Genomic DNA, 25342 nt, shown 5'->3' on the forward strand with positions numbered 1-25342 from the left:
CGACAGACACGCGTATACTGGGAAACGAAACATAAACTAGTACGTATAGGAAAGCCATTATGGTAAATTGTTTAGGGCGCTCTGAGCTTCACCGGTATTTCTTCTATAGGCCTTCGAGGTCGAGGACCTTGGTTTACAGTAAGCAATTAACAGCTGAGAATGATCATGCCAGTACTCCTTTACGGGGATACAAAAAGAAGCTATATTAGTAAATTACGTTTCTACGATATCGAAAAAAAAAAACTGTTAACGTGAGGCGAGACATGGTAAGCTAAAAAAGCACACAAAGACAGGTGGCAACGCCACCTCGACGTTCTCGAACCAACTCGCCGTGACGTCACCAATTTTCATGACGTCTGTTCGGGCCTATAGTCGATGTTTTACGGGGAAAAAATACAGTACATCGTATTCGAAAAGAGCAAAAGACAAAGCACGTTTTCAGAACTTTTAACACTGCCTCAACAGCCGAAATGAGCGACAATACCTTTGAAATCCATGACGTCACACTGACGCGCCGGCGCAGGATTGAGTTCCAGCGCGAGATTCGAAAAAAGAAAGTTTGAAGTTTAGCCTTCATTTTCACCTCCAGTACTTAACATTTTACCGAGACATTGAAGGAAGTAGAATTTCGAAGGAGTACTTTCGTTGTCTATAAACTGAATTTGTGTTGATCTTTATTGTTTCTTCGGAGACTGACTGCGCGCGCTGTGAAAGCCGTCGTACTATAGCAACACAACGGTAAAAACATTAGAGGTGGACATATACTGACCGTTGTTGTGCGCTATGGGCAGACCAACGCGCAGCACGGTGAGCAGTGACGTCACGGCCAGCTTCCACGTAGACTGGCTCGGGCAGTTGTACTTCATGGACAAGGGCACGTGCAACGTCTGCACCAGAGAAGACGAAAAAAAGAAATACCACGTCAGTTGGGACGGTCCGTACCGAAACCGTCGAGACGTGCACTACGCACTACGCTTAAGTTCCCCCTGCATCCGTCTAAAGTTGCGAGCTTTAATCTGCGCTTAACATAGAGCCCCTGTATATGGCTCGGCTTGCAAGCAGTGGTGCCAGACAACCGAGATCCATCCAAATGAATAACGAAGTTTCTTATTGGGTCGTATTATGCACGTGGTGCGTAAATCGTTTCCGTTTAATCGTCACACAAGTACGTGTGCACATAACTACATGAAGCTTAAGAACACCAAGCTTAAGATAACTTACGGTTGTTAGGGTTGAACATTTTGAACACAAGAGGACAAGGACATGCTGTCTCTCTGTCTTTGTTTACTGTTCAGGGAGTATTTGGGACAACTGCGTGTTAAGCACCAGAAAAAAAAAATTAAACATTTTAAAACTATTTTTGGCACGACTTCTTGGCATCCCTTTTGATTTCGATCAGTAAAGTTGGATCGAACTGCACCGCGGTACCCTTCGCCAGCAGCCCCCTATTAACGGTTTGGCTCCAGTTCTCTGTCGACATTTGCACATCGTATAAGCCATCAACTTAGCAATAGCCGAGTTCTGCAACGTTTTCTCTAAGCGCGTCGAAAGAAGATCGAAACGCCAGCGCACCCATGCGATTTCGGACGCTACGCGCAAACTTCGTTAGCGTGGACTCGACGTAAGAAGCCAGATGAGAGACCCGAACGCGGGTAGATGCACACCGCCAAGCGGGTCGGGAACGACTCAAACGCGGGCCCAACACTCCCTCTCGATCCGACCCACTATAGTTTCCACGAATCTGCCAGCGTTCACACGAAGCCGACAAAAAAAGCCCGGTCCGAGCCAGAAGTCGGGCTACGACAGCCCGACTCAAACAGCGCTTACATCAACCCGTAGCCGACGGGTCGAGGTTGTTGCGACATCCTGCGTCGAGACGAGAGATAACGCGGCGCGTCCGGTTATAACAGCGGCTGGCTGCGAACGCTCAACCCGACCCGTCCGCATTAAGTTGACCGCTTCACAGTCTCTCGGGCTGGGGTTGACCTTCACCGCGTAGTCGAGCTTGCCCAGCCCGATGTCACGCTCGCCGACCGGCTAGGGTTTACACGAACACGACAGGCAAGTAAGTCTCTACCCGTCAAGACGACTCGACCCGCCTGTGTCGGGGCTCTCGTGTAAACGTCCTGCAACGACGAACTGGCGATTTCGGTCGGACAAGCCCATTCACCCAGACTTTGTAGCGTCCATTAAAAAAAAAGGGAAAACGTAGTAGCATCGCTATACTCCAGCAGCATTTCGATATGTAGGGAGAAATATATATATATATATATATAAAGAAACGAAAGAATTACGACGGGTGATTGCCTCACCGCCGCCGCCTCTGATGCATCCGGTGTGCCGTGCCTCTTCAACGTCCCACTTCCGCCATCGGAAGTAACGATCTAGTTAGCCGCTCCTCTCTAAGTGGCACACGATAAGTGGCACACCCGTGACATAACGTTCGTCACATATCCGCTTGCACTCGCGATAGGCATGCATTTCGAAGAAGGAGAGAGAAAAAAAAAGAAAGAGAGACGCGGAACTCTGTGCCCTTGCAGGAAGCCTGCAATGACACCGCGCGTACACAGTAGCTGAACGCACGGGCGTCCGGAAATAAAGAAAAAAAAAATAAGAAAGAAAGAAACAGTTAACAACGAAACGAAGGCAGCCCCTCCCCCTCATACCCCCTGAATGTGTGCGCTACGTGATACATTTTAAGAACTTAACCTGAAAATTTTGTGAGCTGAATTAACGTAGAAATTTCTAATGAAACTTAAAAAAGGTGAACAAAAAGCGGATACATTGTAACAGGACGCGAGACAAAGTGAAGTAAGACAAGGGCAGGAAAGTGGCGCCGCTCGAAACGAAGTAGTTAACTAACTACTTAGTTGTGAGTGACGCTCTTTATTCTTGGTTTTAATTCCCGTTACTTCGCGCCCTATCAAATCGTAAACGTTTGAACCAAACCCGTGCGCTCACGCCGCGTCGTCAAAACTTCGGACACAGGTGGGGGAGCTTGGAAAACTGATCGATCATTCTCACCACGACAGATTTACTCATCGGCATTTTATAGCAAACCACTATCATCAAAAGAGCCACGGCGAAGACTTGCGTTGCGACCACTATACATGCGTCGCGGTGCTCACATTCTTGCTGTCTGCCAAGGTGCCCAAGAAAACACACACACACACACACACACACACACACACACACACACACACACACACACACACACACTGTGCTTTTGAGACCGATCAAGATGTATTGCCGACAGCCGCGGACAGCCGACGCGGCTAGCCTCTGACACATGTGTTGACACAACGCTTCTGTCATTTATAACTTGTCGACGGCGAATTGCGAAGGATACGTGTGGAGTCCGCTCATTCGCTGACATTCATACCAAACAAGTGTTTCAGAGTTATTATTCATCATACGCGGTATACGTGGCTGCAGACACGTGACCTTTGCAACGTGGCGCGCAGCGCTCCAGTGCTTGCACGGCGATACTCTGCAGCCACGCGCGAAGCAAGCGCAAACTCGCACGTTTTGGACCACTCGGGCATCTCTAAAGCAACCCAGACACGGTGCATACGCATTTTCGCGTCCTGAACTCGTAGCAATGCGGCGGCCGCCGCCGCTAGGAATCGAACCAGCGACCTCGCGCTCAGCAGCGGAAAGATACTACAGTTATCTTGTGTAATTACCGTTTGCGGAACGGCGGTTTACCGATGACGCGAATGGCAGCAACAGCGCTGGTGGCGACACCTGGTGACGAAGAGTTGAACCAGAGAGCACGCAAAGCCGATGCTGCAGTGACCTACCACGTTGTACTGATAATTGCCGGTGTAAAGCTTCCGCAGCAACGTGATCGTTAATAGACAGTTCTTTTATGATTTTCCTTCGGCGAGAACAGTCACGTGACAAAAAGAAAACTTAGAACGCCTTGTAGTTGGACGAATCGTCACAAGATGTCGCCACCAGCCCGGCTACTGCCGTCCGCGGGTGCGGTATCCCGATAATCTGTAAAAGCTAAGTAGTTTACGGATAAGCTCGAACTATGCAGTTTTGCACTTCTAACATGCAATTGCCGCTTTTTCAAACGTCAAACCCACGCAATCCTTGAACGCACCGAAATCGTTCCTTCTCTGCTTTCGTTTGGCTGCGACAACACACGGTAGTGTTCAAAGCTCAAGCGAACACGGAAATGCGTGGCCAGCGGTGACCTCGCGCAGCGGCAGATAGCGACAGCCACCAGCACGTTGTCTGGCAAACCGGCGGAGCTCGCGTGCGCTGCGGTGAAGCGAGCTTCGCTCTGGTGTACCGCACCGCAGGGACTGGCATCCTCCCCCGCAGAACCGATCGCGTCTGCCGGTGTAAACCACTTGACGGGGCCTGGCGGGCAAATCGAAATCGAGAAACGACGAAACCAGCTAGGTGGCGTCTGGCTTGCGGCACCCACAAGAGCCACGCCTGCTTAGCTAACACGCCAGAGAGCCTTCTTTCTTCTGCTGCGTACAGTCAAACCTCGACTCAACGAAATCCGACTTCACGAAATTCAACCAAGTGCTGCCGATTCCCTGACACATATTCATAGGGTCTGATGCATTCAAAACCTCGAAGCAACGAACTAAACGCCTCGCCCGATTTAACAACGAACTAAACGCCTCGCCCGATTTAACGAAGTTTTGGGGAATATATGGGTAAAAGAAAACTCGCCACAGAGGAAGCCTGTTGAGTTCGGAATAACTCAACATTTATTAAGGTGCTGCTACATCAGGCGCATTATCATGGCAGTTTGAGGCGGCCAACTTTTTCTTTACGGAATTACGCGTTCTAGAGTGACAGTATTGCAAGCTCAGCGTTGGTTCTAGCAGGTGGCGCAGCTGCTCTGTTCCAGACGAGTTGAAACTTGTGTTCTTAATTAATACAGGTTTAGACCGCAATTCCTTAGTCATAAAATATCTCTCTCTCTCCCTCTTGGACAAACGATACGTTTCGCGAACGAATCTTTCGGTGTTTCCGACATAACGAAGTCCTCGATCTAACAAAATATTCATTGAATTGCACGCATCTATACTTCGCTAAATCGAGGTTTAACTGCATCTCAAAAGGCAATTAACCTTGCCTGGTGTTGCATGACGCGCCTGTCAGGAGCTGCAGTGTTTTCTCAGAAGCTCCAATCACGTGCAACGTGCTAAGGCCGCAATGCGTCATCGTTTCTGACGATGTGAAATTCCGTAGCAGGAATTTACCATGCAGTTAACTTTCCCCGACCAATATAGCCAACTGGAAGTTTACTTGAAATTCACCGGACATTTATACCTTTTTCAGCATAGGCATGCGCACATCAGTCGTACAAACATCTGCAAATCCTTGTGCCCTCGTCTTTTTCGCGCTGTTTAACCTCAGTTAGTATGAGCCAACTAGCCCTCATCAAGATCTTACTAATATAGCTAACTCGTGCAGCTAAAAGACGCGTTTTAAAACTTTAGAATGGTGGTGGTGGTGAATAAAAATAAAACCGGTCAGCATTCGACAAGAATGACTCGCATTCATAAACCTTAGACCCGAGTAAAATGAATCGACACATCATACCGACCGATGCTTACTTACGCCGATTTCCTGTGTCTTGGGACAGATACTGAATAAGCGTAGCGTACATGTGTGACGGTTTCACATGTGCCCAAACGCAGAAGAGAAAATCGGCAAGAAAATAAGCCAAACTTAATACCATGTGGTGCACTTCTTTTTCTGATATTGCTGTTGCAAATGCGTGTTTTCTTTTTTTCTGCAGACAAACGCTAATGAGAATGTGGGACTTCTTTCTTTTAGGAGAGCTTTCTTGTTTGCGCGCTTTGACACCACAATTTTCCCTTCATTGTCACAGAAAGATGTCAAACCTTGCAGTTCACTTAAGAAAGAAAGGAAGGAAGAAAGAGAGGAATACAACGAGGAAGGAAGAGGACAGACAAGGACGCAACTTCACAAGTGTGTGTGTTTCTTTTCTTTCTCGAGACATCAGCCGACTGTGCCCAATCTTGACCTTGATACAGTTCCAGGTATAGTATACAGGTAAACTACCACACCCATTTCGAAACGAAGACGCCCGACTGTTCGGCACCATCACCTTGCCACGCGGAGAGTCTACACCATGCGGAGACTCCACTTCCACCCGCCTCCGCTTCGTTACGCAACGCCGGGACAGCAGCGTGATCGTTGCCCGCCGGTCAACAACAGGTCCTTGCGCAAGGGTGAGCCAACCAGGGATTCCCCCTTCTCCGCGCGCAGACATCACGCGACGGCCCGTCGCCTACAGCCCGGCCCGGCCGACCCCGCGTCTTGCGTCGAGCGCAGTCATCGCCGAAGTGTCTCCTCCCACCGACATTTTTTTTTTTCCTTCTCGCTCCTTCCCGCTTCCTATCTTGGGCGCCCCCGGCCGAAATCGGGTTGCAATGCTCCGGCGCGCCATGTAGTACCTCCACCGAGAGAGAACAGTCGGCTGGCTATCTCGCGCGTTGTCAGCGCTGGAAATCGTGACGCGTGACGACCGCTCTCGCGGAGTGGGTTACTGTGTTTCTGCAGTCGAATTTGCCCTAAAGAGAGACACTAGGTCAGCTCAGACTTTATGATAAAGTATTCATTCATAATTCCACTTCCTTTCATTTCGCGGTAACATATGGTCAACTGTCGAAAGAGAAAAATCCATTTTACTGAGCTGCCCTTCGAAACCGCAGCGCCGGTGCGTTAGTGTGACGTACATCACAGATTTCAGGTTATTTATTTATTTGCTTACTTATTTTTCGCATTTGGGCCAGCGTCTCAGTAAAATGTATTCAAACTCGCAAAGCCCAGTCTTTAGCTCCTTCAGAATACAATGCAGTCAATATCTACCGATAAAAAGAAATACAACTAACAAGGCCCGAATCGACGGCATGACGTCACGGCACGCCGGTGCGAGAACTTCGAAGTGGCGTCGCCACCTGTCAATAGTTTATACGACTTTTCTCGCTTACCAGGCCTCTTCTCGTGGTAGGAGTGGCCCCTTTTTTTATTTTCATGTTGTGTGCTGCTCAGTTCTAGGTTACGGGTTCGACCCCCGACCGCGGCGGCCACACTTCGATGGGGTTTCGAAGTCCAATAACGCACGCTGTACTTACAAACTTACATGACGTATACAGATTTAGGTGCTCGTTAACTTACAGAAGCTCGGGTTGCCCCCAGTACGGTGCGCCTCATTATCGTATAGCGGTTTTGGCACGTAAACCTCTAGAATTGAGTCATTTTTTTTTATACTGTAGAAGGGTAACTTAATGTACCTTTACGGTGAGCGAATAACCGACACCGACGAAAGTCGCTAAGAGTTGAGCGCCTCCACTCATCCGGTAAAACGCCCAGTCCGCTTGCGTTTACCGGAATACCGGAGGTCACGCTAAAACTCCCCACTGCTGCGCGCTCCCACCGCACGGCAGCTATTTTGCCCGCGTCGGATTGCTTGCGCTGTGGCACACAGACGAGAAGCGCCACACAGGGCGAAGAACGCATCCTTTACGGTGAGCGAATAGACAGTTTTAGTATAGCGTAAAGCAGCAAACGCAAAGAGTTAGCGTTAGCGTTGCGTGCACCACACTGCGCATGCGCTATACGTAAACGCTGCTGGAGCTCTTACGTACGTACGCTATTTTCAGGATTTAGCGTTGAACGCTAACGCACGCAAGGGGAGCCTTACGTACGGCAAGATGGCGGCGCCAGTCGAAGTGAGAGCAGCCCGCTTCGGATCTATCGAGTCGTCTGCCTGCACTGCTAGGCTCTATCCTTCCCCACTAATGCTCGTGTTCGCCTTAGATTTGTGTGATGATGCTTCGGCAGCGGCGCACAGGTGACAAATGGGCGTTGTTTGCGATATACGTCCTCGATTAGCCGGGTAGTAGGCTTAACTAGAGGGTTTGCTAATGTTTGCTCATGTTTGCTGTATCCGCCTCGAGATGGCGCCCAAGTGTATTTCGCTCGTTCGCTTGGTGTAAAGCCGCATGTGAAGCCGATGCATGTCATGTTTTCCGCGGCAGAACACAGTAGTGTGGTCGGTGCTGTGGTCACAATGCGTGTGCGTTTTACCAACGACGACGATATGAACCTCGTGAGGGAGGTTTTCGCCTTGAACCCATTCGGATGGACGTCATGGTGGGCGTCCGTTGCAAAAAATTGGAAAGAAGTGGGAAATCCGCTTTCTGGAAGCGAAATTGCCGGCGAAACGTCCCCTGCGGTATAGCTTCGACGTTGAGTGGATCTTGAGGACACGTATATCCTGCGCGGTCGCTCTCATTCCCGAAGCATGAGGGCGTCTATGTCATCCCAACTTAAAAAGGACACGTAATATGGGTCCCACAGAACACTCGATCGCGGCATGCCAAGATTAATCGGTGTGTTTCGCGACTCTCGACAAAACAACGCTCAAACCAAACACCTACATGCGTAATTACCGCAGCGACTGTGGCTTTCGATAAGCTTGACTTAGGGACACACTTGAAGGATTCGGCATTGGATAAGCTCGACATTTCGTGTGGATTTGGCTTTCCAGTACTTTGTGTTTTTACATCTAGATGGCGCTGTATTTGTTTGCGTTAACGTTAACGCTTCTCTCCGTTCCGCTATTCCAAAACACTACCTTGTGCCGCGCAGTGCAGTCTTTCTTTGCGTTAGCGTTGCGTCGCACGCAAACGCTAACGCAAGGATTTTACGCTATACTAAAACTCTCTAATAACCGACACCGACGAAAGTCGTTAGAGTTGAGCGCCTCCACTCATCCGGCAAAACGCCCAGTCCGCTTGCGTTTACCGGAATACCGGAGGTCACGCTAAAACTCCCCACTGCTGCGCGCTCCCACCGCACGGCAGCTATTTTGTCCGCGTCGGATTGCTTGCGCTGTGGTATACAGACGAGAAGCGCCACACAGGGCGAAGAAAGCGGTGGGGGAAAACCATGTTTACTCGCATTACACACGGCTCCGACAACAAACGGTCAACGTCACCGTATAAAGGCTGCAGCAGCACGCAACGCACGTATCCTGCGATCAAATGCGGTTGCCAGTCACGTCCTGACAGGACGCGCCAGTGTGTAATTCGCGCAGACACAAGGGCAGGCTCGGGAAATTCCGGAAGCCCGCGAGATCACGGCAGGCATGTATGTGGAATCGTGAATCAGCGTGTCTTGGCGACGTCTTATGAAAAAAAGGAGATGACGGTATCTAAATACTGTTTTAACGTATGGACTGTTTTGCTCCGTTTCGTTTTTATTTAGACGAATCTTCTCTGACTTCATTCCTTTCGGCATCTCTTAGCGATCTGCCAATGCAACCTTAATTCCGATGGTATCGTGGCACCATCCTCTTTACACCGACCGAGACAGCGTGAAAGCTAGTGCTTTCGTTAGGAAGACTCAATGAGTCTTATTTATTTCTCCTTAAAGGCCCCAAGGCATTACATAAGGGGGGGACATAAAGACATGTCAACTTCAATGATTTGGACAAGAAATGCAATAAGTATAGCAGAAATACAGTCAGTGAAGTAAAAAATACAATTGACAATACATTGAAGATATAAACGTAAACAGTAGAAAAGAAGAAGAAAAAATCAGCGCAGGCAGATATCTATTACAATGTGCTAGTGTAGGGAACACTGGTCGTCTGTAGCTGCGTAGTGCATTCTCAGTTTTTCGCGGAACCGTTCGCGTTCAGTGTATGCCACTATGCGTTCTGGGAGGGAATGACACAAAACTACTGCATTAGGAGAGAAAAAAAAAAAGAAAGATGAGTTCATATATGCCGTGTGGCCGTTTAGACGCGCTATTGCACTGGTACGGCTGAGTCGAGAGGACGCTTTATCTTGCGGTTTTAGTAGCACGTGGCGTGATTTCGGGTGATAGGAGAAAGAGTGGAGCAGGCAAAGGCGAGATATGACAGGGCGTGATGCAGACGGTGACAGACCAAGTGGTTGCTTGAGTGACGAAACACTGACGTAAGACGAGTAATTTGAGGTAATGAAGCGAGCGGACCGGTTCTGGATTGATTCCAAATTCGCGGTCAGACATGCTTGCGAGGTATGCTAAATGGACGATGCATATTCTAGTTTTGGACGGACGAACGTTAGGTATGCCAGTCTTCTAACCTCTTGTGATGCAGTGCTCAGATTACGACGTCAATAGCGCAGCGTTCGTGAAGCATTGGAAAAAATAATTTCTATGTGGCTTTTCCACGATAGCGATGATGTCATATGTATTCCGAGGTATTTGTATGCTGATGTGGCTTCAACAGAGACATTATTCATCGTGTAGGTGTTGGTAATGAGGCTGTGCTTGCGAGTAAATGTCATTGATTTGCACTTTGAGAGATTTAGTGGCATATGCCATTTATTGCACCAGTCGTCAATGATATGTAAGTCAAGTTGTAATTGCAAGGAGACTTCACAAGAGTTAATTGGATTGTAAATGACACAGTCATCAACAAATAGCCGTAGTTGTGTATTGATGTTAGCCGGTAGGTCGCTAATATATATAAAAAAATAACAAAAGCGATAATCCAGCGCCATGGGGTACTCCAGAAGTGACGTCCGTTAGTGGCGAGCGATTATTAGCTGAAGTGAATTGCTTGTGTCCATTGAGAAAGCGCTCAATCCATGACATAAGGTGCCGCAGGAAGCCGAGGTTAGAGAGTTTACTAAGCAACAGAGAATTACACGATCAAATGCCTTCGAGAAGTATAAAAATACGGCGCCTACTTGTATGTGAAGGTCCACGTAACGTAAAAGGCCATAAGTGAACTTGGAAAGTGGACTTTCGCATGATAAAAACTTTCTAAAGCCGTGCTGGTTGGAGTAAAAGAAATTAATGGATTCTAGGTGAGCCATTAAACTGGATGCTATTATGTGTTCCATTAATTTGGACGAAATGCTTGTCAGGGAAATTGGGCGGTAGTTACTAACGCTAGTGCGGTCAGCTGTTTAGAAAATACGGATTACTTCCGCTTTTCTCCAGTCGTCGGGGACGTCACCTGAGTTTAATGATTTCGTAAATATTAAGTCGCGTAAATATTACAAGTAGAGGTTCTAAAGTTAGGGGACGCCGATGACCTCGCACACAAAGAAAAATGCGGGAGTAGAAGAGAATGCAGACGAGTTTGGGCATTGCCGTAAGCTATGGCACCTGGATACACGATTCCTAAAACTACTTATAAGTCAAATTAAATTGAGGGCTTTGACCTCAGGCACAACAACATCGGCTCTATGAGGGCGGACGCCGTAGTGAAGAGCTCCGGTTTAATTTTGACCACCAGGGGCTCTTCAACGCGCGCCTAAAATACACGAACGTTTTTTGCATTAACTCACATCGATATGCGGCCGTGGCAGCACAGTATAGCAATGGTGTGCGCGCGTGCATGCGTGCTTGTGCACTTGATTATTATGCGTCCTTCGTAGGGCTCGAAAATGTCAAAACACGCCTTAACACCATGGTTGCGTAGGATGAAAAAAAAAAAAAAGAAAGAAAGAACGACCTACGCGACTCTCCGCTTCGGAAAAGGTATCGCGGGAATCCTCGCACAAGACATTACAGACAAACAAATCAACAAACTTCCAAGAACAAGAAAATTGCTAAAAGAAGGCGGCAAAAGTCGTACCGCGTGCGTGATCCGCCCCTCTATTTATTTACTTTTCTTTTTCTAGTGTGCGTGTGGGGGTTGAAGTGGGAGGAGGGGGGGGGGGGGGAGTAAGCCCAATCACGCAATGTGACCGGAAAACGACTCTCCAAAACATCCCCGCTTCTCGTAACAATGACCTTCGCGTGTGACGGAAAATTCCCGCTTCTTACGTGTCCACTCACATAAATTGTGTACGGAGGAATAACCGAGCGCTGTTTGTCGAGAGAGCTGAGGCCTGTTATTCTCGTTAACTAAAGTATATGTTACTTCAGAACTCTACACAATTTACAAAAAAAGAAAAAGAAAGTAGCTCATTATACCGAAGAGAATGAACGGCAAGCTTTCCCTTTCCCGAACTGCCCACCGAAATCTTATCGCCATTACATTGATGTGGTGTCACGGATATTCAATGTATATGTTCTCGTGTTTTAGGGCCGTAAAAGCTGGGCGCTTGCAAATTTCTCCGAACTCGCTAGCTGATTCAGTTTCCGCTTCTTTTAGAGCCCCATGTAATCCTGCTCTTACCAGACGACACGTGTTTAATCGGTCAATGAAGTCGCGGGCACCTTCCTCTCGTTTTAGCGTGCCTTCTGGCATCAACCAGGCCTCCCTCCACTCAGGGCAAAGAACGGCGGTTGCCGCATTGCAGAACGGTAATTTACAAATACAGCTGAATTAACCATTCCTCGTTGGCGCCCTCTTTAAAGGCCAACTGCAAATAAATTTCCCGTTACGGCTAAATTCGTTATAAATTAGTATATACCGTTGCAGAAATCTTGGTAAAGCCGCGAGGCTGATAATAGTCTAATTTTTGCAATTACGAGTAGTTGAATAAGAACCTGAACAGACGACGCGGGAACCTGCTGGTTAGCAGACGTGACAAACCTCCGAGCACGTTGCTTCCGAGATCTTCAGCGCGTCGCGGGCGCCACCTCATCTTGGAGGCCATGCCAATGAGCCGCGATGGCCTCTCATCGTTCTGGGTCTTGCGTCACTTCCGGCAAGCGGCTACTTAGGCATTTCTTTACTTTTTCCCCCCAGTTTTCTTTCTAACCATAGGCTTAATACGCGGTCCGAAGTTTATTTGCAGTTGGCCTTTAAAGATTTTGGTACATTGCGTGCGCGCGAGGTTATTGTCCGAGCCCGTGACGTAAAGCATGAGCCGAAGAAAACACTAAATGAATTAGATGCGACGTCGCAGTAAAATTACGCTCAATTTTTCTTGACTACACGCGATCCGACGGGCTGGCTACAGCAAGCGCTTACAGGCTTCGAGTGTCGATCCCGCTCAAGATGGACGCGTCGCTTCAACCACACTCCTGTACGGGACTGCCAGCTCTTCACACCGACGTATTGAACGGCCAGACCGTCTGCTCTTGTTTGTTTAGATGTTGTTCCGAAAACGCTAAACACGAGCGTCTGGGATAGGTGTACCGATTCCTCTTCATCAGATGAACTGCTTGAAGAGGCGGGCAATTCGTGTACGATAAATCAATTCGATCGAGGCAAACTTGTAAACCGAAGGCTGAATTAATCTGGCCAGTTGCTCGCTGTCTGTCAGGCCGTGTCGTTTAGTGTTTCTTTCGATGGTCGCCGGTAATTATTATTAACCCACTGATTAAGCAGCGTATTCTACAACATGCGAATAATTACGTCAGCTGTGGGATGCCCCCGTTGATACCTCCCAATATGGAAACAGCTGTTTCCGCGCACCTTGACTACGCAATGATAGCTTCGTTATATATATATATATATATATATATATATATATATATATATATATATATATATATATATATATATATATATATATACCGTTATCTCTCTACTGAATCGAATGTTTTAGCGTAATTAACGAAAGACATTATAGGGGAGGGCGTGGGGGTAATATCTCAGAGCTATTTTATAGAGAGCTTAATGGCCACCAAACTACTGTATGCTTAACCTTTTTTCCTGGAGCCTGTTCCCTCCATTCACAGAAATCAAGTACTGGATACCAATTGCACTTGAAATCGTCTCAGAGAAGCGTTGTAGGCAAAAAGAAGAAAAAGGGGAAGAAAATGGGGGGGGGGGGGGGGGGGGGTGCTGTTGCTGCTAGAAGAACCGAATGAATGAAGTCGTTTTACCAGAAGAAGAAAACAAGGGCCAAACTTCCATTTTCGAAAATTTTGCACCAATACGTCAATGTGACGTCTCGAATTTCAAATAGTTTTTTTTTTTTTTTCGTATCTAGGCCGACGTGGCGCCGGTAAGAAGTTTGGAATTTCACCAAATTTAGTGTCTCTGACTTCTTTAGAATACACTGTCATCTGTCTTTTTTTTTTTTTCTGAGGAAAGAAAACACAGGGACCCAAACAGGAGCCGTCAAAGTTCATGACGTCACGACAGCTGGTGCGGGTATTTGACGGCGGCGTCGCCACCCATACTGTAAGATATATTACAGCAGCTAGACGAATGGAAACATCTTGGCAGGCCTATTTCCAAGCACTTGACCGTCAAAATAACGTCATGTTTTGTAAGGTGTATATACCACCACGTACACTGCACGCGGACTTCTTATTCATGGCGATGGAAACGCCTTGGTCGCAATGACGCCGATGGCTCGTCCAAGAATGACAAAAACATGACCGGTTAAAAGTGACGGCTGGCTTTCTAATGCTGTCCTACCGTCTGGATTTTCTTTCTTTTTTTTTTGTTCTTCTGGCTTACCAGGCATCACTCAACTCCTAGTTCTACTTATAAGTGGCACTTTTAATTTTACACGAGCGGTGGTTACATGCATTTGAGCCCGCCGAAATGCGGCCGCCGCGGGGCCACGGACAACGAACCCGCGACCTCGTGCCTCAGCATACTTCGCAGGCACCGAGTCACCGCGTCAAGGTTCGCGCGCTGTTGGCCCTCTCTCCTCCTCGCAAGGTCAGCGAGATTGCACGCGCGCGCGCCAACTTTCACTGTTTACAATTTGACAACTGTGTTTTGTTATTCCGCAACCCGACGCTTTTCCACGTCCCGCGCAATACACTTTTCCCTTTTCTCTTTCGGCTTCGCCCATACTTCCTCTTCAGCCGCTGTCGGAAACAGCGGTCCTAGGTTTTATTTCGTTTTTCTTTCTCTCGGATCAAATCGTTCAGCCGCGACATAAGAAACACAGCACGCGTGCACACGCGCTCCAACATGAAATCCACCCGGAAAAAAGAGCAATAAAGAACCGCGGGCACTGCACCGCGCCCGGGTATATATATATATATATATATATATATATATATATTCCCAGTGTCGACCTGTTCTCAGCGTCACGCGATTGCGCGCTCCTCCGCATGCACATCCTCGACCGTGTGTGCCATGCGCGGCGGGCGTTGGTGGACGGGCGTGCGTCGGTGCGCGTATGTGCGCGCAAAAGTGTGTGTGTGTGTTCACGTACATGCATCCGCTCTGTCTTTAGCCCAAACACACACGCACACACACACACGCGCGCGTTAGCTCTCTCTCTCTCTCTCTAACTTTATACGCAAATATACATATATGAACCAGAAGAGACACAACCCAGGGACCCGGTTTTCGTAAGCCACAGCCACATAAAGGCACCATACAATGACATATGAGAGAGAGAGGATATGCGCTTCTCTCGCCTAGCTTTCTCACTCTCTTCCAACGGCTCGAGGGGCACGTGGACGCGCACTGTACACCTCCTCGGTTTGCACAGTTCCGATTCGCCCCCCTCCTCTTTCCATCCTAGACTCGTCGCTCCTCTTCGCCGAGACAGACAGGACTCCCGTAATACGAGGGGGGGGGGGGGGGCGCATACAATAGACATCGCCGCTGCTTCGATGACGCGCGGCCCGTATGGTTGCGCGTGTGCGCCTTTGAAGTTCGCGCACGTGCCGAAACACACATTGAACAGCGCACGGGCTCCGATCATGACGGCTTCGTTTCCTGTTTGCGGCCTCGATCCGGATAAAAAAATATTAATAATCGCGGCGCCGAGCGCGCTTCGTTTGTTTGGGGAGCGTGGTTTCCCCGGGCTTCGTACTTTTATTTATTATTATTATTTTCTTTACAGTGAACCTGTTAGCGTGTAATTGGTCGGGATTATTATTATTATTATTTTTTTTTTTGCGTCGGCTCGTGCTCGTGCGAAAACGGTATAACGACACCTATATAGGGGCCGCAGTTACTCGGACAGGCCTCAAACGGCAGCCGGGAAAGCGGCTTTGCCTCTGAGTTTCCGCGGAAAAGAATTACGCTTTCTCGTACATTCGAATTACGACCCGAAGCCATATCGTGTCTTGTGTCTAAATCGTACTTTACGAAATTTTCTGACGCCATTTACTTTGAAAAAGAAAAAAATCCACTAATTCGATAAGGCACTTGCGCTTGTAAAAGGGCCTATAGAAGAATGAGGATGTATGCTGCACTTCTGCACACGCGCGCGCACGCCAGACGTACGTGTGCACACAATGGAGAGTTTTAGGTTAGGGGACACAAGCCGCTTAACTAACCTAACTAACTCTCTACTGTAACCTAACTCTGTAACCCCTAACCTAACTCTCTACTGTATCTGTCCTCGATGCGCGGGCGCTTGTGATGGTGCTATTGTCGATCGTCGCCTGACGGCATTCGGGGTGGTGGTATACTTGTCTATAACGTCGGCAACAGACTCGCTGTGCATGCACTTTCACAGGCTGGAATGGAGGCGGGTTTTCTTTCTTTCATTTAATGCGAACTTGGACACGAAAGGCGCGACAGTGATCCGAGAGTGCTATTCGTGTTATACGGTCGTCTAATATAAACGGGAAGTGTAACCTCTATTCGGGAGTTTACCCGCCCCTGTAACGAAGCTCTAGGCTGTGCCATGGCGGAACTTAAGAGAGCACGAAGTCGCGGGTTCGACCTCGAGGCCGCGGCGACAGCATTCCGTTAGATGTGGAATGCAACAAACGATCGTGTACTGTGCATATTTGGGTGCACGTTAAATAACTCTCTGCAGGTGGTACACATTATTCCGGGGCAGTACACTACGGCGTTCCGCATAACCATAGAGTTTATACAGTAACCATAGAAGCGCTGTGTCTCTGTGTCTGTTTCTTTCTACGTCCTCGTACAGTCGCGCTTATACACTCTACCATGGATTCTAACCAACTAGCCCGCCAACGTGTTTTAACCAAGTTCACAGAGTCTCCTACAAAAAATCGTTAAGGGGAAATCTGGCGCCGATGGTGTCTATACGGATGTTGCGTGCATGACTGCACTACCAGCACGGGAATGGCGGTTAGCTCGTGGTTCGCCTAAACGGAGTCCTCTTGACTTCAAAGGTCTTTTTTTTTTCACTTTGAAAACATGTTTATTTGCCACACAACATATCGCGCTGTAAACGCGACAATCCGCAATAACTCAACACGTGCGCGGAGTCTAATGGCCTTCTGCGTTCAGACATGTGCATCACAGCTTCGAAGTTTCGGCCGACAAAGGCACAGAAAGCGAAGCAAGTAAATGACGTGCAAGAAATTGTGCAGCCACAAGCACGAAGACGCGAGACAAAATCCGTGTGCACTATGCGCAAGCAGCGCAGAAACGGATCGTGCGCGTCAACGACGGCGCCGTATAACACACACGCTTATTGAGCGCGCGGTGGAATCACAAGTGTTTCAGCGGCACACGCTGCTACGCTATTTCGCATCATTAATTTCACCGCTCACCTTGAGAGAGAGAGAGATAGAGGAAAGGCAGGGAGGTTAACCAGAGGGGAAGATCCGGTTTGCTACGCTGGGGAAAGAGGGGAGGGGGAGGTAAAGCTCATCTTGAGGTATATACATGTGTCCAGATTCTGCAACCCGATTGAGGGAAAAGCCGCGCCAGAACGTATGATCGCGCATGCGCTTCTCCAACGCGCATGGGTATGTGGCTAGAGCTTCGCTATACGACGCAAAGCCAATTAAGCCGAACGTCGACACAGGCGCGCGTCCGTTACATATAATCGAAAATGTCGTACGCCATTTTCGTGTGTCGTGCCCCTCCCCCTGGTATCGCGGATGGTGTCAGCATACTTCAGCCGCACACTCTCAAACTGCCGGAGCGCCTCCTCGTCCTGCAGCGCTGGTTCTTCATAAGCATATCGTTCCCACGGTATGCATATAGTTGAGCGATCGCAGAGACAGGAGTTATTGCACAATTTAATCGATTACTCGACGAGAATGCAATGCCCCCCCCTCCCCCTTCGTCATTTTCATGCGCAATATCGTGTAAGCGCGACACTTCTGCGATAAAATCAGGCGAATAAAAAGAAAAGAGAGAGAGAAATGGTACCGATATAATTGTTTAGACTTCGCTATAGCAGCCTTATTTCACCCATCGCACCTGTCGATCGCCTGGCGAACGTTGCAGACGGTTGCGGAAGCAGGGCGGCTTACATAACGGTACACGCAATGTTGTGCGCCGCAAGGGCGGCATGTACCACTACCACCACTACCAATAGTCGTGGGACGCGGGAGCACGTGTTCTGCTGACGTCATGCGCATATGACGAGATTCGCCCGCTATCGCCCAGTCGGGTGAAACGCGAGATGGGAAAATCCACAGTCGAAACAGTGCAATCGGGAGGTGTTTGGTCATGTGACGAGTATACAGAAGCGTTGTCAGCATTTTTTATCTCGACTTTTGGCGCGCGGCGCACGGTTACAGGGCAGCGCAAAGAAAAGATTGCAGCCTCCCTCGAAATGCCTCAACGAAATCCGGGCGTTCTTTCCTGCTAGTTTTGGAGCTGCGTGCGACAGTGCCGGCGGTTGTCGCGAGTTCGCGAACAGCGAAATTCGAGAAAGTATGGAATCTCCGAGCAATCTGTGAAAGTAGCTACAGAGTAAAACCATCCAACGTTATATGTTGTTCGGATACATTATTATACTTGCCGGAAATCGGCGTACATCGATCTGTGTGCGTGCCCAGGCTTCAGAGATCGCGTCAAGCTTCTCACAGATGCAGCGATCCGTAAACTTTTGCTGCCGACTGTATGCGCGATGCGTCGAGAGGGGACTCGCACTTCAAGCGGAAACAATTGTTGTACTGTGCGCGACGAAGAGATGCAGGCAGTCACAACGGTGCCTACACTTCACACGGGCAATTGTTGACATTGACAGCCTTCCGTGTGAAATCGAGACCTTTTTATACTTGACTCCCAGAATGCACAAACACCATTCCGAACACAGGGAAATGAGAAATATAACTTTTTCAGCTTTCTTTCTGACCGCAGACAGCACATATGCGTACCCCACTAATCCCTTCTGGCGCTACGAGCACAATCGGCGATGTCCAAAACATGGCGTCTATGACGTCTTTTCCGGCTCCGCAATCGCTTCCGACGCATGCAGTCAGCAAAAGTATGGCCTTCGAGATACACTTCTGATACCGACAAAGAATGATCGGTGGGGCTCGGATTTGGACACCAACCATTCACAATTGTGCACGTCAAGATAGTGCGTCAAAAAGAAAGACCACCGTTAAAGACTACTGATACTTAGAACGCCTTCCATATATATACACTGAAAAACTTCAGATTGCGGCATGTGTTGCAATTTGATTTCAATAATACGTGCAGTGATTTAGCAAAAAACCAGATTGGATGGTAGACGACCGGATGTCTTCTGTCGCTGTCAGTACATTGTCATGCGGCAGGTTCGATTATTTCATTTTTTTTTTCCGCAACGCATATTTCTCAACTGACTGGATAGGTGCCTTCCAAGTATGCTATAGGCATGAAACAGATGACGTTCTCATATATGACGTTTCTGTAAGAAGTTCCCCTACAGAGTCTACGTTCTGCAAACGTCACAATAATAAAAAAAAAAGATCACCCAAAAAATAAGAAATCCCAATCTGTTCGAACAGCTGTAAGCTTTTCAATGAATATGCAAAAAATATGCTTGAACTAAGTTAACTAGTATGGAATATACTTAACGACTATTTCGTTTCTTGAACTATCCACAACTGAGCCCTGCACAATTATATATATATATATATATATGCATACACACATACACTGCTTGTCCGTCGAGGCAATAGAGAGCTTCAGCGCCTCCGGTACTCCGGTACACGCAGGCACAGCGGGCGGAATACCGGGTTGGTTGAGCAGGGGCGCCATTAGAGACATTTAGCGTGTACGGTATTCCGGCAAGCGCGGGCGGTTTGCGTAAACGTGAGCGGCCAGATTGGTGGCGCCAGCTGGTGGCGCAAAGATCAACCACACAAACACCAAAGCTAATTACTATATTCTGCTTAGCTGCTGGTTTAAATTGTCGACAGTGGTGTAATCGTGTTCCCTATTACGCCGCTGCCAAAAATTTGCACGAGTAGCGAAGCAGGATATAGTGGGTTACTGCAGTTTTAGCTCTGTATTTGTCCGGTTGAACTCTACGCCACCAGGCGGCTGCACCGCTCTAACCACTCACGTTTACGCCCCCGCAAATCCGGCAATCCGCCCAAACCGCTCCCGTTTACCGGAATAGCGAACAAGCTAAAAGTCTGTATTATTGCAAACAATTCCCATCCGCCTACGTAAGATAGCTTTTCGGTAAGCGTACACCGTGCGCCTTAGCCCAAAGCGTAAATCGTGTAAGCACTGTCACGATTTTCCCTAAACGATTACTTTCATGAGCGTATATACGCGTGTTCGAAGGGGGCAAAAAAAAAAATTCAAGAAACACGCTAAAGTAATTGATAAAAACTGGGCGATATAATTCATCGTCCTAAGCGGTCCCCGGGATACGTGAATTCCCAGGATGACACGGGCCTCTGGGAAAGGAGGCCAAGGGTAAGGGACACGTGCTAACAGAGAAAGAGCGTGAACTCATCAACGTCTATTTTGGTTGTCAGCATAGGAATACGCGGGCGTACTTGCGAAAGTGAGAAAAGCCGGAAAGTTCAAAGCGTACATTGTGTACTTTAGACACGGCGCCTGGCGATACGATCATTCACAAAAGCAGCAGCTAGCAGCATGAACGAATGTGAGGGGAAATAAAAGGGACTTGTGTCGCTAGAACGGTTAGATAATTAAATAACGTTTTTGTTGTTGTCTGCCGCCTCCTTCTTTTTATTCATTTGGCGTTGGTCCAAATAAGCGTCGAGCAACGTTTGCGACGTAAAGTTGGTCACTGCGCAAAACAGTGTCCGGCACTGAAACTATGGCCTCCAAGATCCAGCCGTCGTTCAATCTCGGAGTCCATTCATTCAACATTAACACCGTTCGCCGCGCACGTCGGTACAATTCAGACGCCACTGATTCAACGCCATTTCTGCTTGTCCTGCGCGTCTCAAGGTATCGGAGGCCATGTTGAGTAAATCGTGGGCAGCTTATAAGACACCGTTGAATTGCATTGAAAAGGATAGCTTATAAGATGTAGCTTGCTTCGCCAGGAGGACGTATTTTGTACAACGCGGCAAGTTGAGTTATTCTCGAGGTCAGGTCAACCACCTTTCAATAACGTCTTCAATGTGGGCGGATATGCGTAGAGAACTGTGTACCGAACGAACCGATGACGCATTTTCATCTCCGAGAAAACGTTAGTGCTTCATGACGAAAATGAGTCTGTCTTAGGCATGGCCGTACGACACGAAATTCCAAACAACCGTTGGCGACCTCCTATTGGCAGGGTGTTTCAACGTCACAAGAAACAATTGAGGGAATAGTTCACGGAATAAATAATTCATGCAATGTCTTACGGAGTAAAACCAGCGACTCCCTACAGATGGCGCGAGTGCGTCAGCGCGTACTACACAAAAACAGAGACAAGCAGTCCACCAGAAAAGTTTACGGGACACGAGATTCGCTAAAAACTAGAAATGCGGCGAATCCTGGTAACATACAGGCTTGAATTGAGTCACAATCTGTTATAGCTTTTGCGACCTGCACAGCGATCAACATAGATTGAACAGAAATTTACGTTTTGTTGTGGCACCTGTGTACTTTAATAGCCGACTACACACACACACACACACACACACACACACACACACACACACACACACACACACACACACACACACACACACACAATCATCATCATCTTTCTTTATGACGTCCACTGCAGGACAACGGCCAGTCCCATGGATCATCAATTTACCCTTCCCTCGCGCTAACTGACTCGACGTTATGCCTGCGAATTTCCTAATTTCGTGACACCGCCAGATTTTATGCCTTCATCGACTGCGATTCCATTCCCTTGGTACCCGTTCTGTAACTAAAAGCACACCGGTTATCTACCCTTCGCATTACATGGCCCTGCGGAGCATTATTTCTCTTCTCTTAAACCTAATGTCGACTAGAATATTGGATATTGCCATTTTCTCTTTGATCCACGCCGCTCTCTTCCAGTCTCTTAACGTTACGCCTAACAATTTTTCGTTTGCATCGCTTTTTTGCGCGGTCCTTAACGTGTTCTCGAGCTTGTTTTGGTAACCTCATAGTTTCCGCCCCCATACGGTAGCACCAGTAGAATGCAACGGTTGTATGCACGCTTTTCTTTCAAAGGATGTCGGTGAGCTATGCGTGTGCTACGCAACGCGTGCAAATCGAGAACGCACAGCATGAGGGCGAAGCCGCAGGCCCATTCGAAGGCTCCAAACCTCGGCCACATAGCGCACGGCCCAATCGCAAAGAAAAACCCAGCAAAGCAAATCACTCAGGCTGACCCTACGCCCTTCGTGAAAGCGAATACAGATTCCGCGTCCACCCGTTGACGCACTCTGTACGCACGTACGTACTGCACGCACAAATTAACATTTTGGGATTCATCGTCGTGACTTATACAACCCCGCCGCAGGCGCCCAGCGAACAAGACTTCTCCGGGCGTCTCGTTACAGATGCTTTCTCTCTCGAACTCTCTCTTACAGCGCCCCCCTCCACCCCTCCGCAAATTTCAACGGCAGTGCTACAATTTCGTCCAAAATTGCACTAGCACGGGTCGAGAGCGAAATAATAATAATAGAGCGTTGTGATTTGCGCGGCGGTTTGCATGACGCGTACACCCGGTTTCGTGCAGCGTCTTGTACAAAATGGCGCCTTGCACAAAATGGCGGCTTAACGCGAGCAGTTCCGAGAAACGGCGCGAAGGTTAGATGGCCCTGACTCAACATTTCTTCGCGAAGCGAGGGCCCCGCGGCCACATCTCTAGTCAATCAAACGCGCAATGACGTGAGAGCGAGAAGAAAAAAATAACGCGTTAACAAGCGGCAGCCGCAGGGATCAACACCTGTCATCGTGACGTGCGTTTCACTTTCTTTCATTCCTTCTTTCTTCTTTCTTTTTCTTTTTAATGCTAACGGTAACAGGTGCCGTGACAGCGTTGATGCGACAGGTCTTGCTAGAATTGAGCAACGCTTGCCAGAGCTGCCGAGTTGTGAACAGCAAGTCCGAAAGGGCGACAGCTGCGATAGAGCAACAATTAATACGTCGTCTTAGACTTCGTAATGCATTCTTTCCTAACTACAAATTCACCGGGCTGGCATGAAGCCGATTGTTACTGGAGAAATTGAAGGCCGCCCCAACTCTGAACCCTCGACCACGTTTAAGTTTCGCGACAGAACATCAACCACGTGCGTCGCCACAGAGTCGCCCCCCTCCCCCCCTAAAGTTACTAAGACTGAACTGGCGCTATAGCGCCTACCGGAGCTGCTGCAAGTACGCCTGCTTATCGAGCACGCAGTACCTCGGCATAAATTGAAACGCGAATACGAAGTAACTCACCAGGGTCGCTATTTTGTAGCGATGCCTTATGCCTTATTCTATGCTATTCTTATCATCCACCACACACGGCCGCCTGATCCCGTTGATAATGTGGGCAGACCGTCGCTCTGACCACTGGCCAAGCGCGAAAAGTCTGAAAAAGCATAGAATAGGAAAAGGCATCGCTACAAAATACCGGCCCAGGACACCAGCTACGCGTAATTGCGTGCACTAGTGCAGCGTGTGATCGCTCTTAGCCGGTTTTTTAAGCGTAGACTATTCCCGACGGTACGTTTTTGAGAAGCGTAATTTACGAACAGAGTTGAACCTAGCATTTCTCTTTCACTATCCATTTCATTACGACACAGAAGGAGAAGAAATTTACTCGTCGGACTGGCACGTGATTTTCGCCTTGCGTCATCAAACCGTGCTTGCGGCGAAGATGGGCGTCAACCAACTTGTCTGATAAGGAGATTTTTCGAGAGCGCCCGTAATTGTGGCCTCCGGCCTCATCATAGCCTTTTTCTTCTATTTCTTGCACTGTATTAGACTCGATCGCATTGTAAAACCATGTCGTCACAGCGAACACGAGTGTAGAGACCTGCAACTCCAAGGAAAACAAATTTTAACTTCGCCTTATAAGAGTGGAACGCACCGATTGCGTTCGAAGATCACCGGCTGCTTCTCACGCTTAATTATGGGGTTTTACGGGCTAAAACCACTTTCTGATTATGAGGCACGCCGTAGTGGAGGACTCCGGAAATTTCGACCACCTGGGGTTCTTTAACGTGCACCTAAATCTAAGTACACGGGTGTTTTCGCATTTCGCCTCCATCGAAATGCGGCCGCCGTGGCCGGGATTCGATCCCGCGATCTCGTGCTCAGCAGCCTAACACCATAGCCACTGAGCAACCACGGCGGGTTGCTTCTCACGCTTTCCGGCAACTGTCGCTTATGTAACCGCAACTTTTTTCCGGGAAACTCTGGCGGGGAACGCTATGCACGAAGGCGAGCTTTGTGGGTCCCTTTTTTTGTGTGTGTGGTATTGCAAGGAACCGAGCGGGCCATGCCACTCCTACTAAGACACACCTCACACGGCAGCTGGAAAACGCTGCCGCGTGGTATGGGGTTTGTGTGTGCGTTTCCCCGCCGTAACACAATTATGTTTTCTCCCATATTGAAACTACAATCCGACGCTATCGATCTGTATAAGGTTGCGTGTAAGTCGTACTTTGCGAATTTCGTGACGCACTTTACTTTGAGAAATTAAATTAGTCCAGTAACGCCTCTGCGCCACGGGCAGGGCCTGTGTGTTGGGGTGCGTGGTTCGACATGATCTTTCCTCGGCCGGAGACACCGGCGCCGACAGCGGATTTTCTGGGACACGGAGCCTTTAACGCTGTCGCGTTAAAAGTATAGAACAAGAAAGAAAGAAAACGAAACGAACACTACAATGGCTGGCGACAGTGTTTATTGGCTAAGTACAGGTCATACGATCGAGCTCGCGTGGCGAACGTCAGCGACGTGCAGGCGACCTGCACTTCGGTGGCAAACTTTGTTGGAAGTCGACGTACGTGACCTACACTTAGGCAGTAAATGTTGTTGGAAGTCCGTGAATGGTGACCTGCACTTACTCCGCGAATAAACATTGTTGGAATCTGTACTCGTCTGATAAACACTGCTGAAAGTCAGCGTATAGGTGACTGTGACCTGTGCTTGGCCAATACCTGCTGTTGGAATTCAACGTACGAAACTGTGACCTGCGCATGCCGAACAAACATTGTTGGGATTCAACATGTGAGACAGTGACTTGTACTTGGCCATTGAGACCACTTTCGCCAGTAAACATTGTTAGAAGTCGGTGTGTATGTAACCTATACTTGGCTAATAAACATTGTAACAATTCTGCATATGCGACGGACGTGTACTTTGCCAATAAACATTATGGAAGGCTGCGCATATGAC

The 25342-nt window shown here is 48.4% G+C and overlaps 1 protein-coding gene across 3 annotated transcripts in view; it reads right to left on the reverse strand.

Annotated features, from left to right (window-relative positions):
- Positions 1-25342, reverse strand: part of mon2 (Mon2 homolog, regulator of endosome-to-Golgi trafficking) — a 215939-nt gene that overhangs the window by 50197 nt on the left and 140400 nt on the right. For all 3 annotated transcript variants that reach the window (XM_055068629.2, XM_050175005.3, XM_055068630.2), the window contains one exon: positions 770-887. In XM_055068629.2, coding sequence (XP_054924604.1) covers positions 770-887 — 118 coding nt within the window. The remainder of the gene's footprint in view (positions 1-769; positions 888-25342) is intronic.

The sequence above is a fragment of the Dermacentor andersoni genome, chromosome 9 (assembly GCF_023375885.2).
Source record: "Dermacentor andersoni chromosome 9, qqDerAnde1_hic_scaffold, whole genome shotgun sequence".
Lineage (NCBI taxonomy): Eukaryota > Metazoa > Arthropoda > Arachnida > Ixodida > Ixodidae > Dermacentor > Dermacentor andersoni.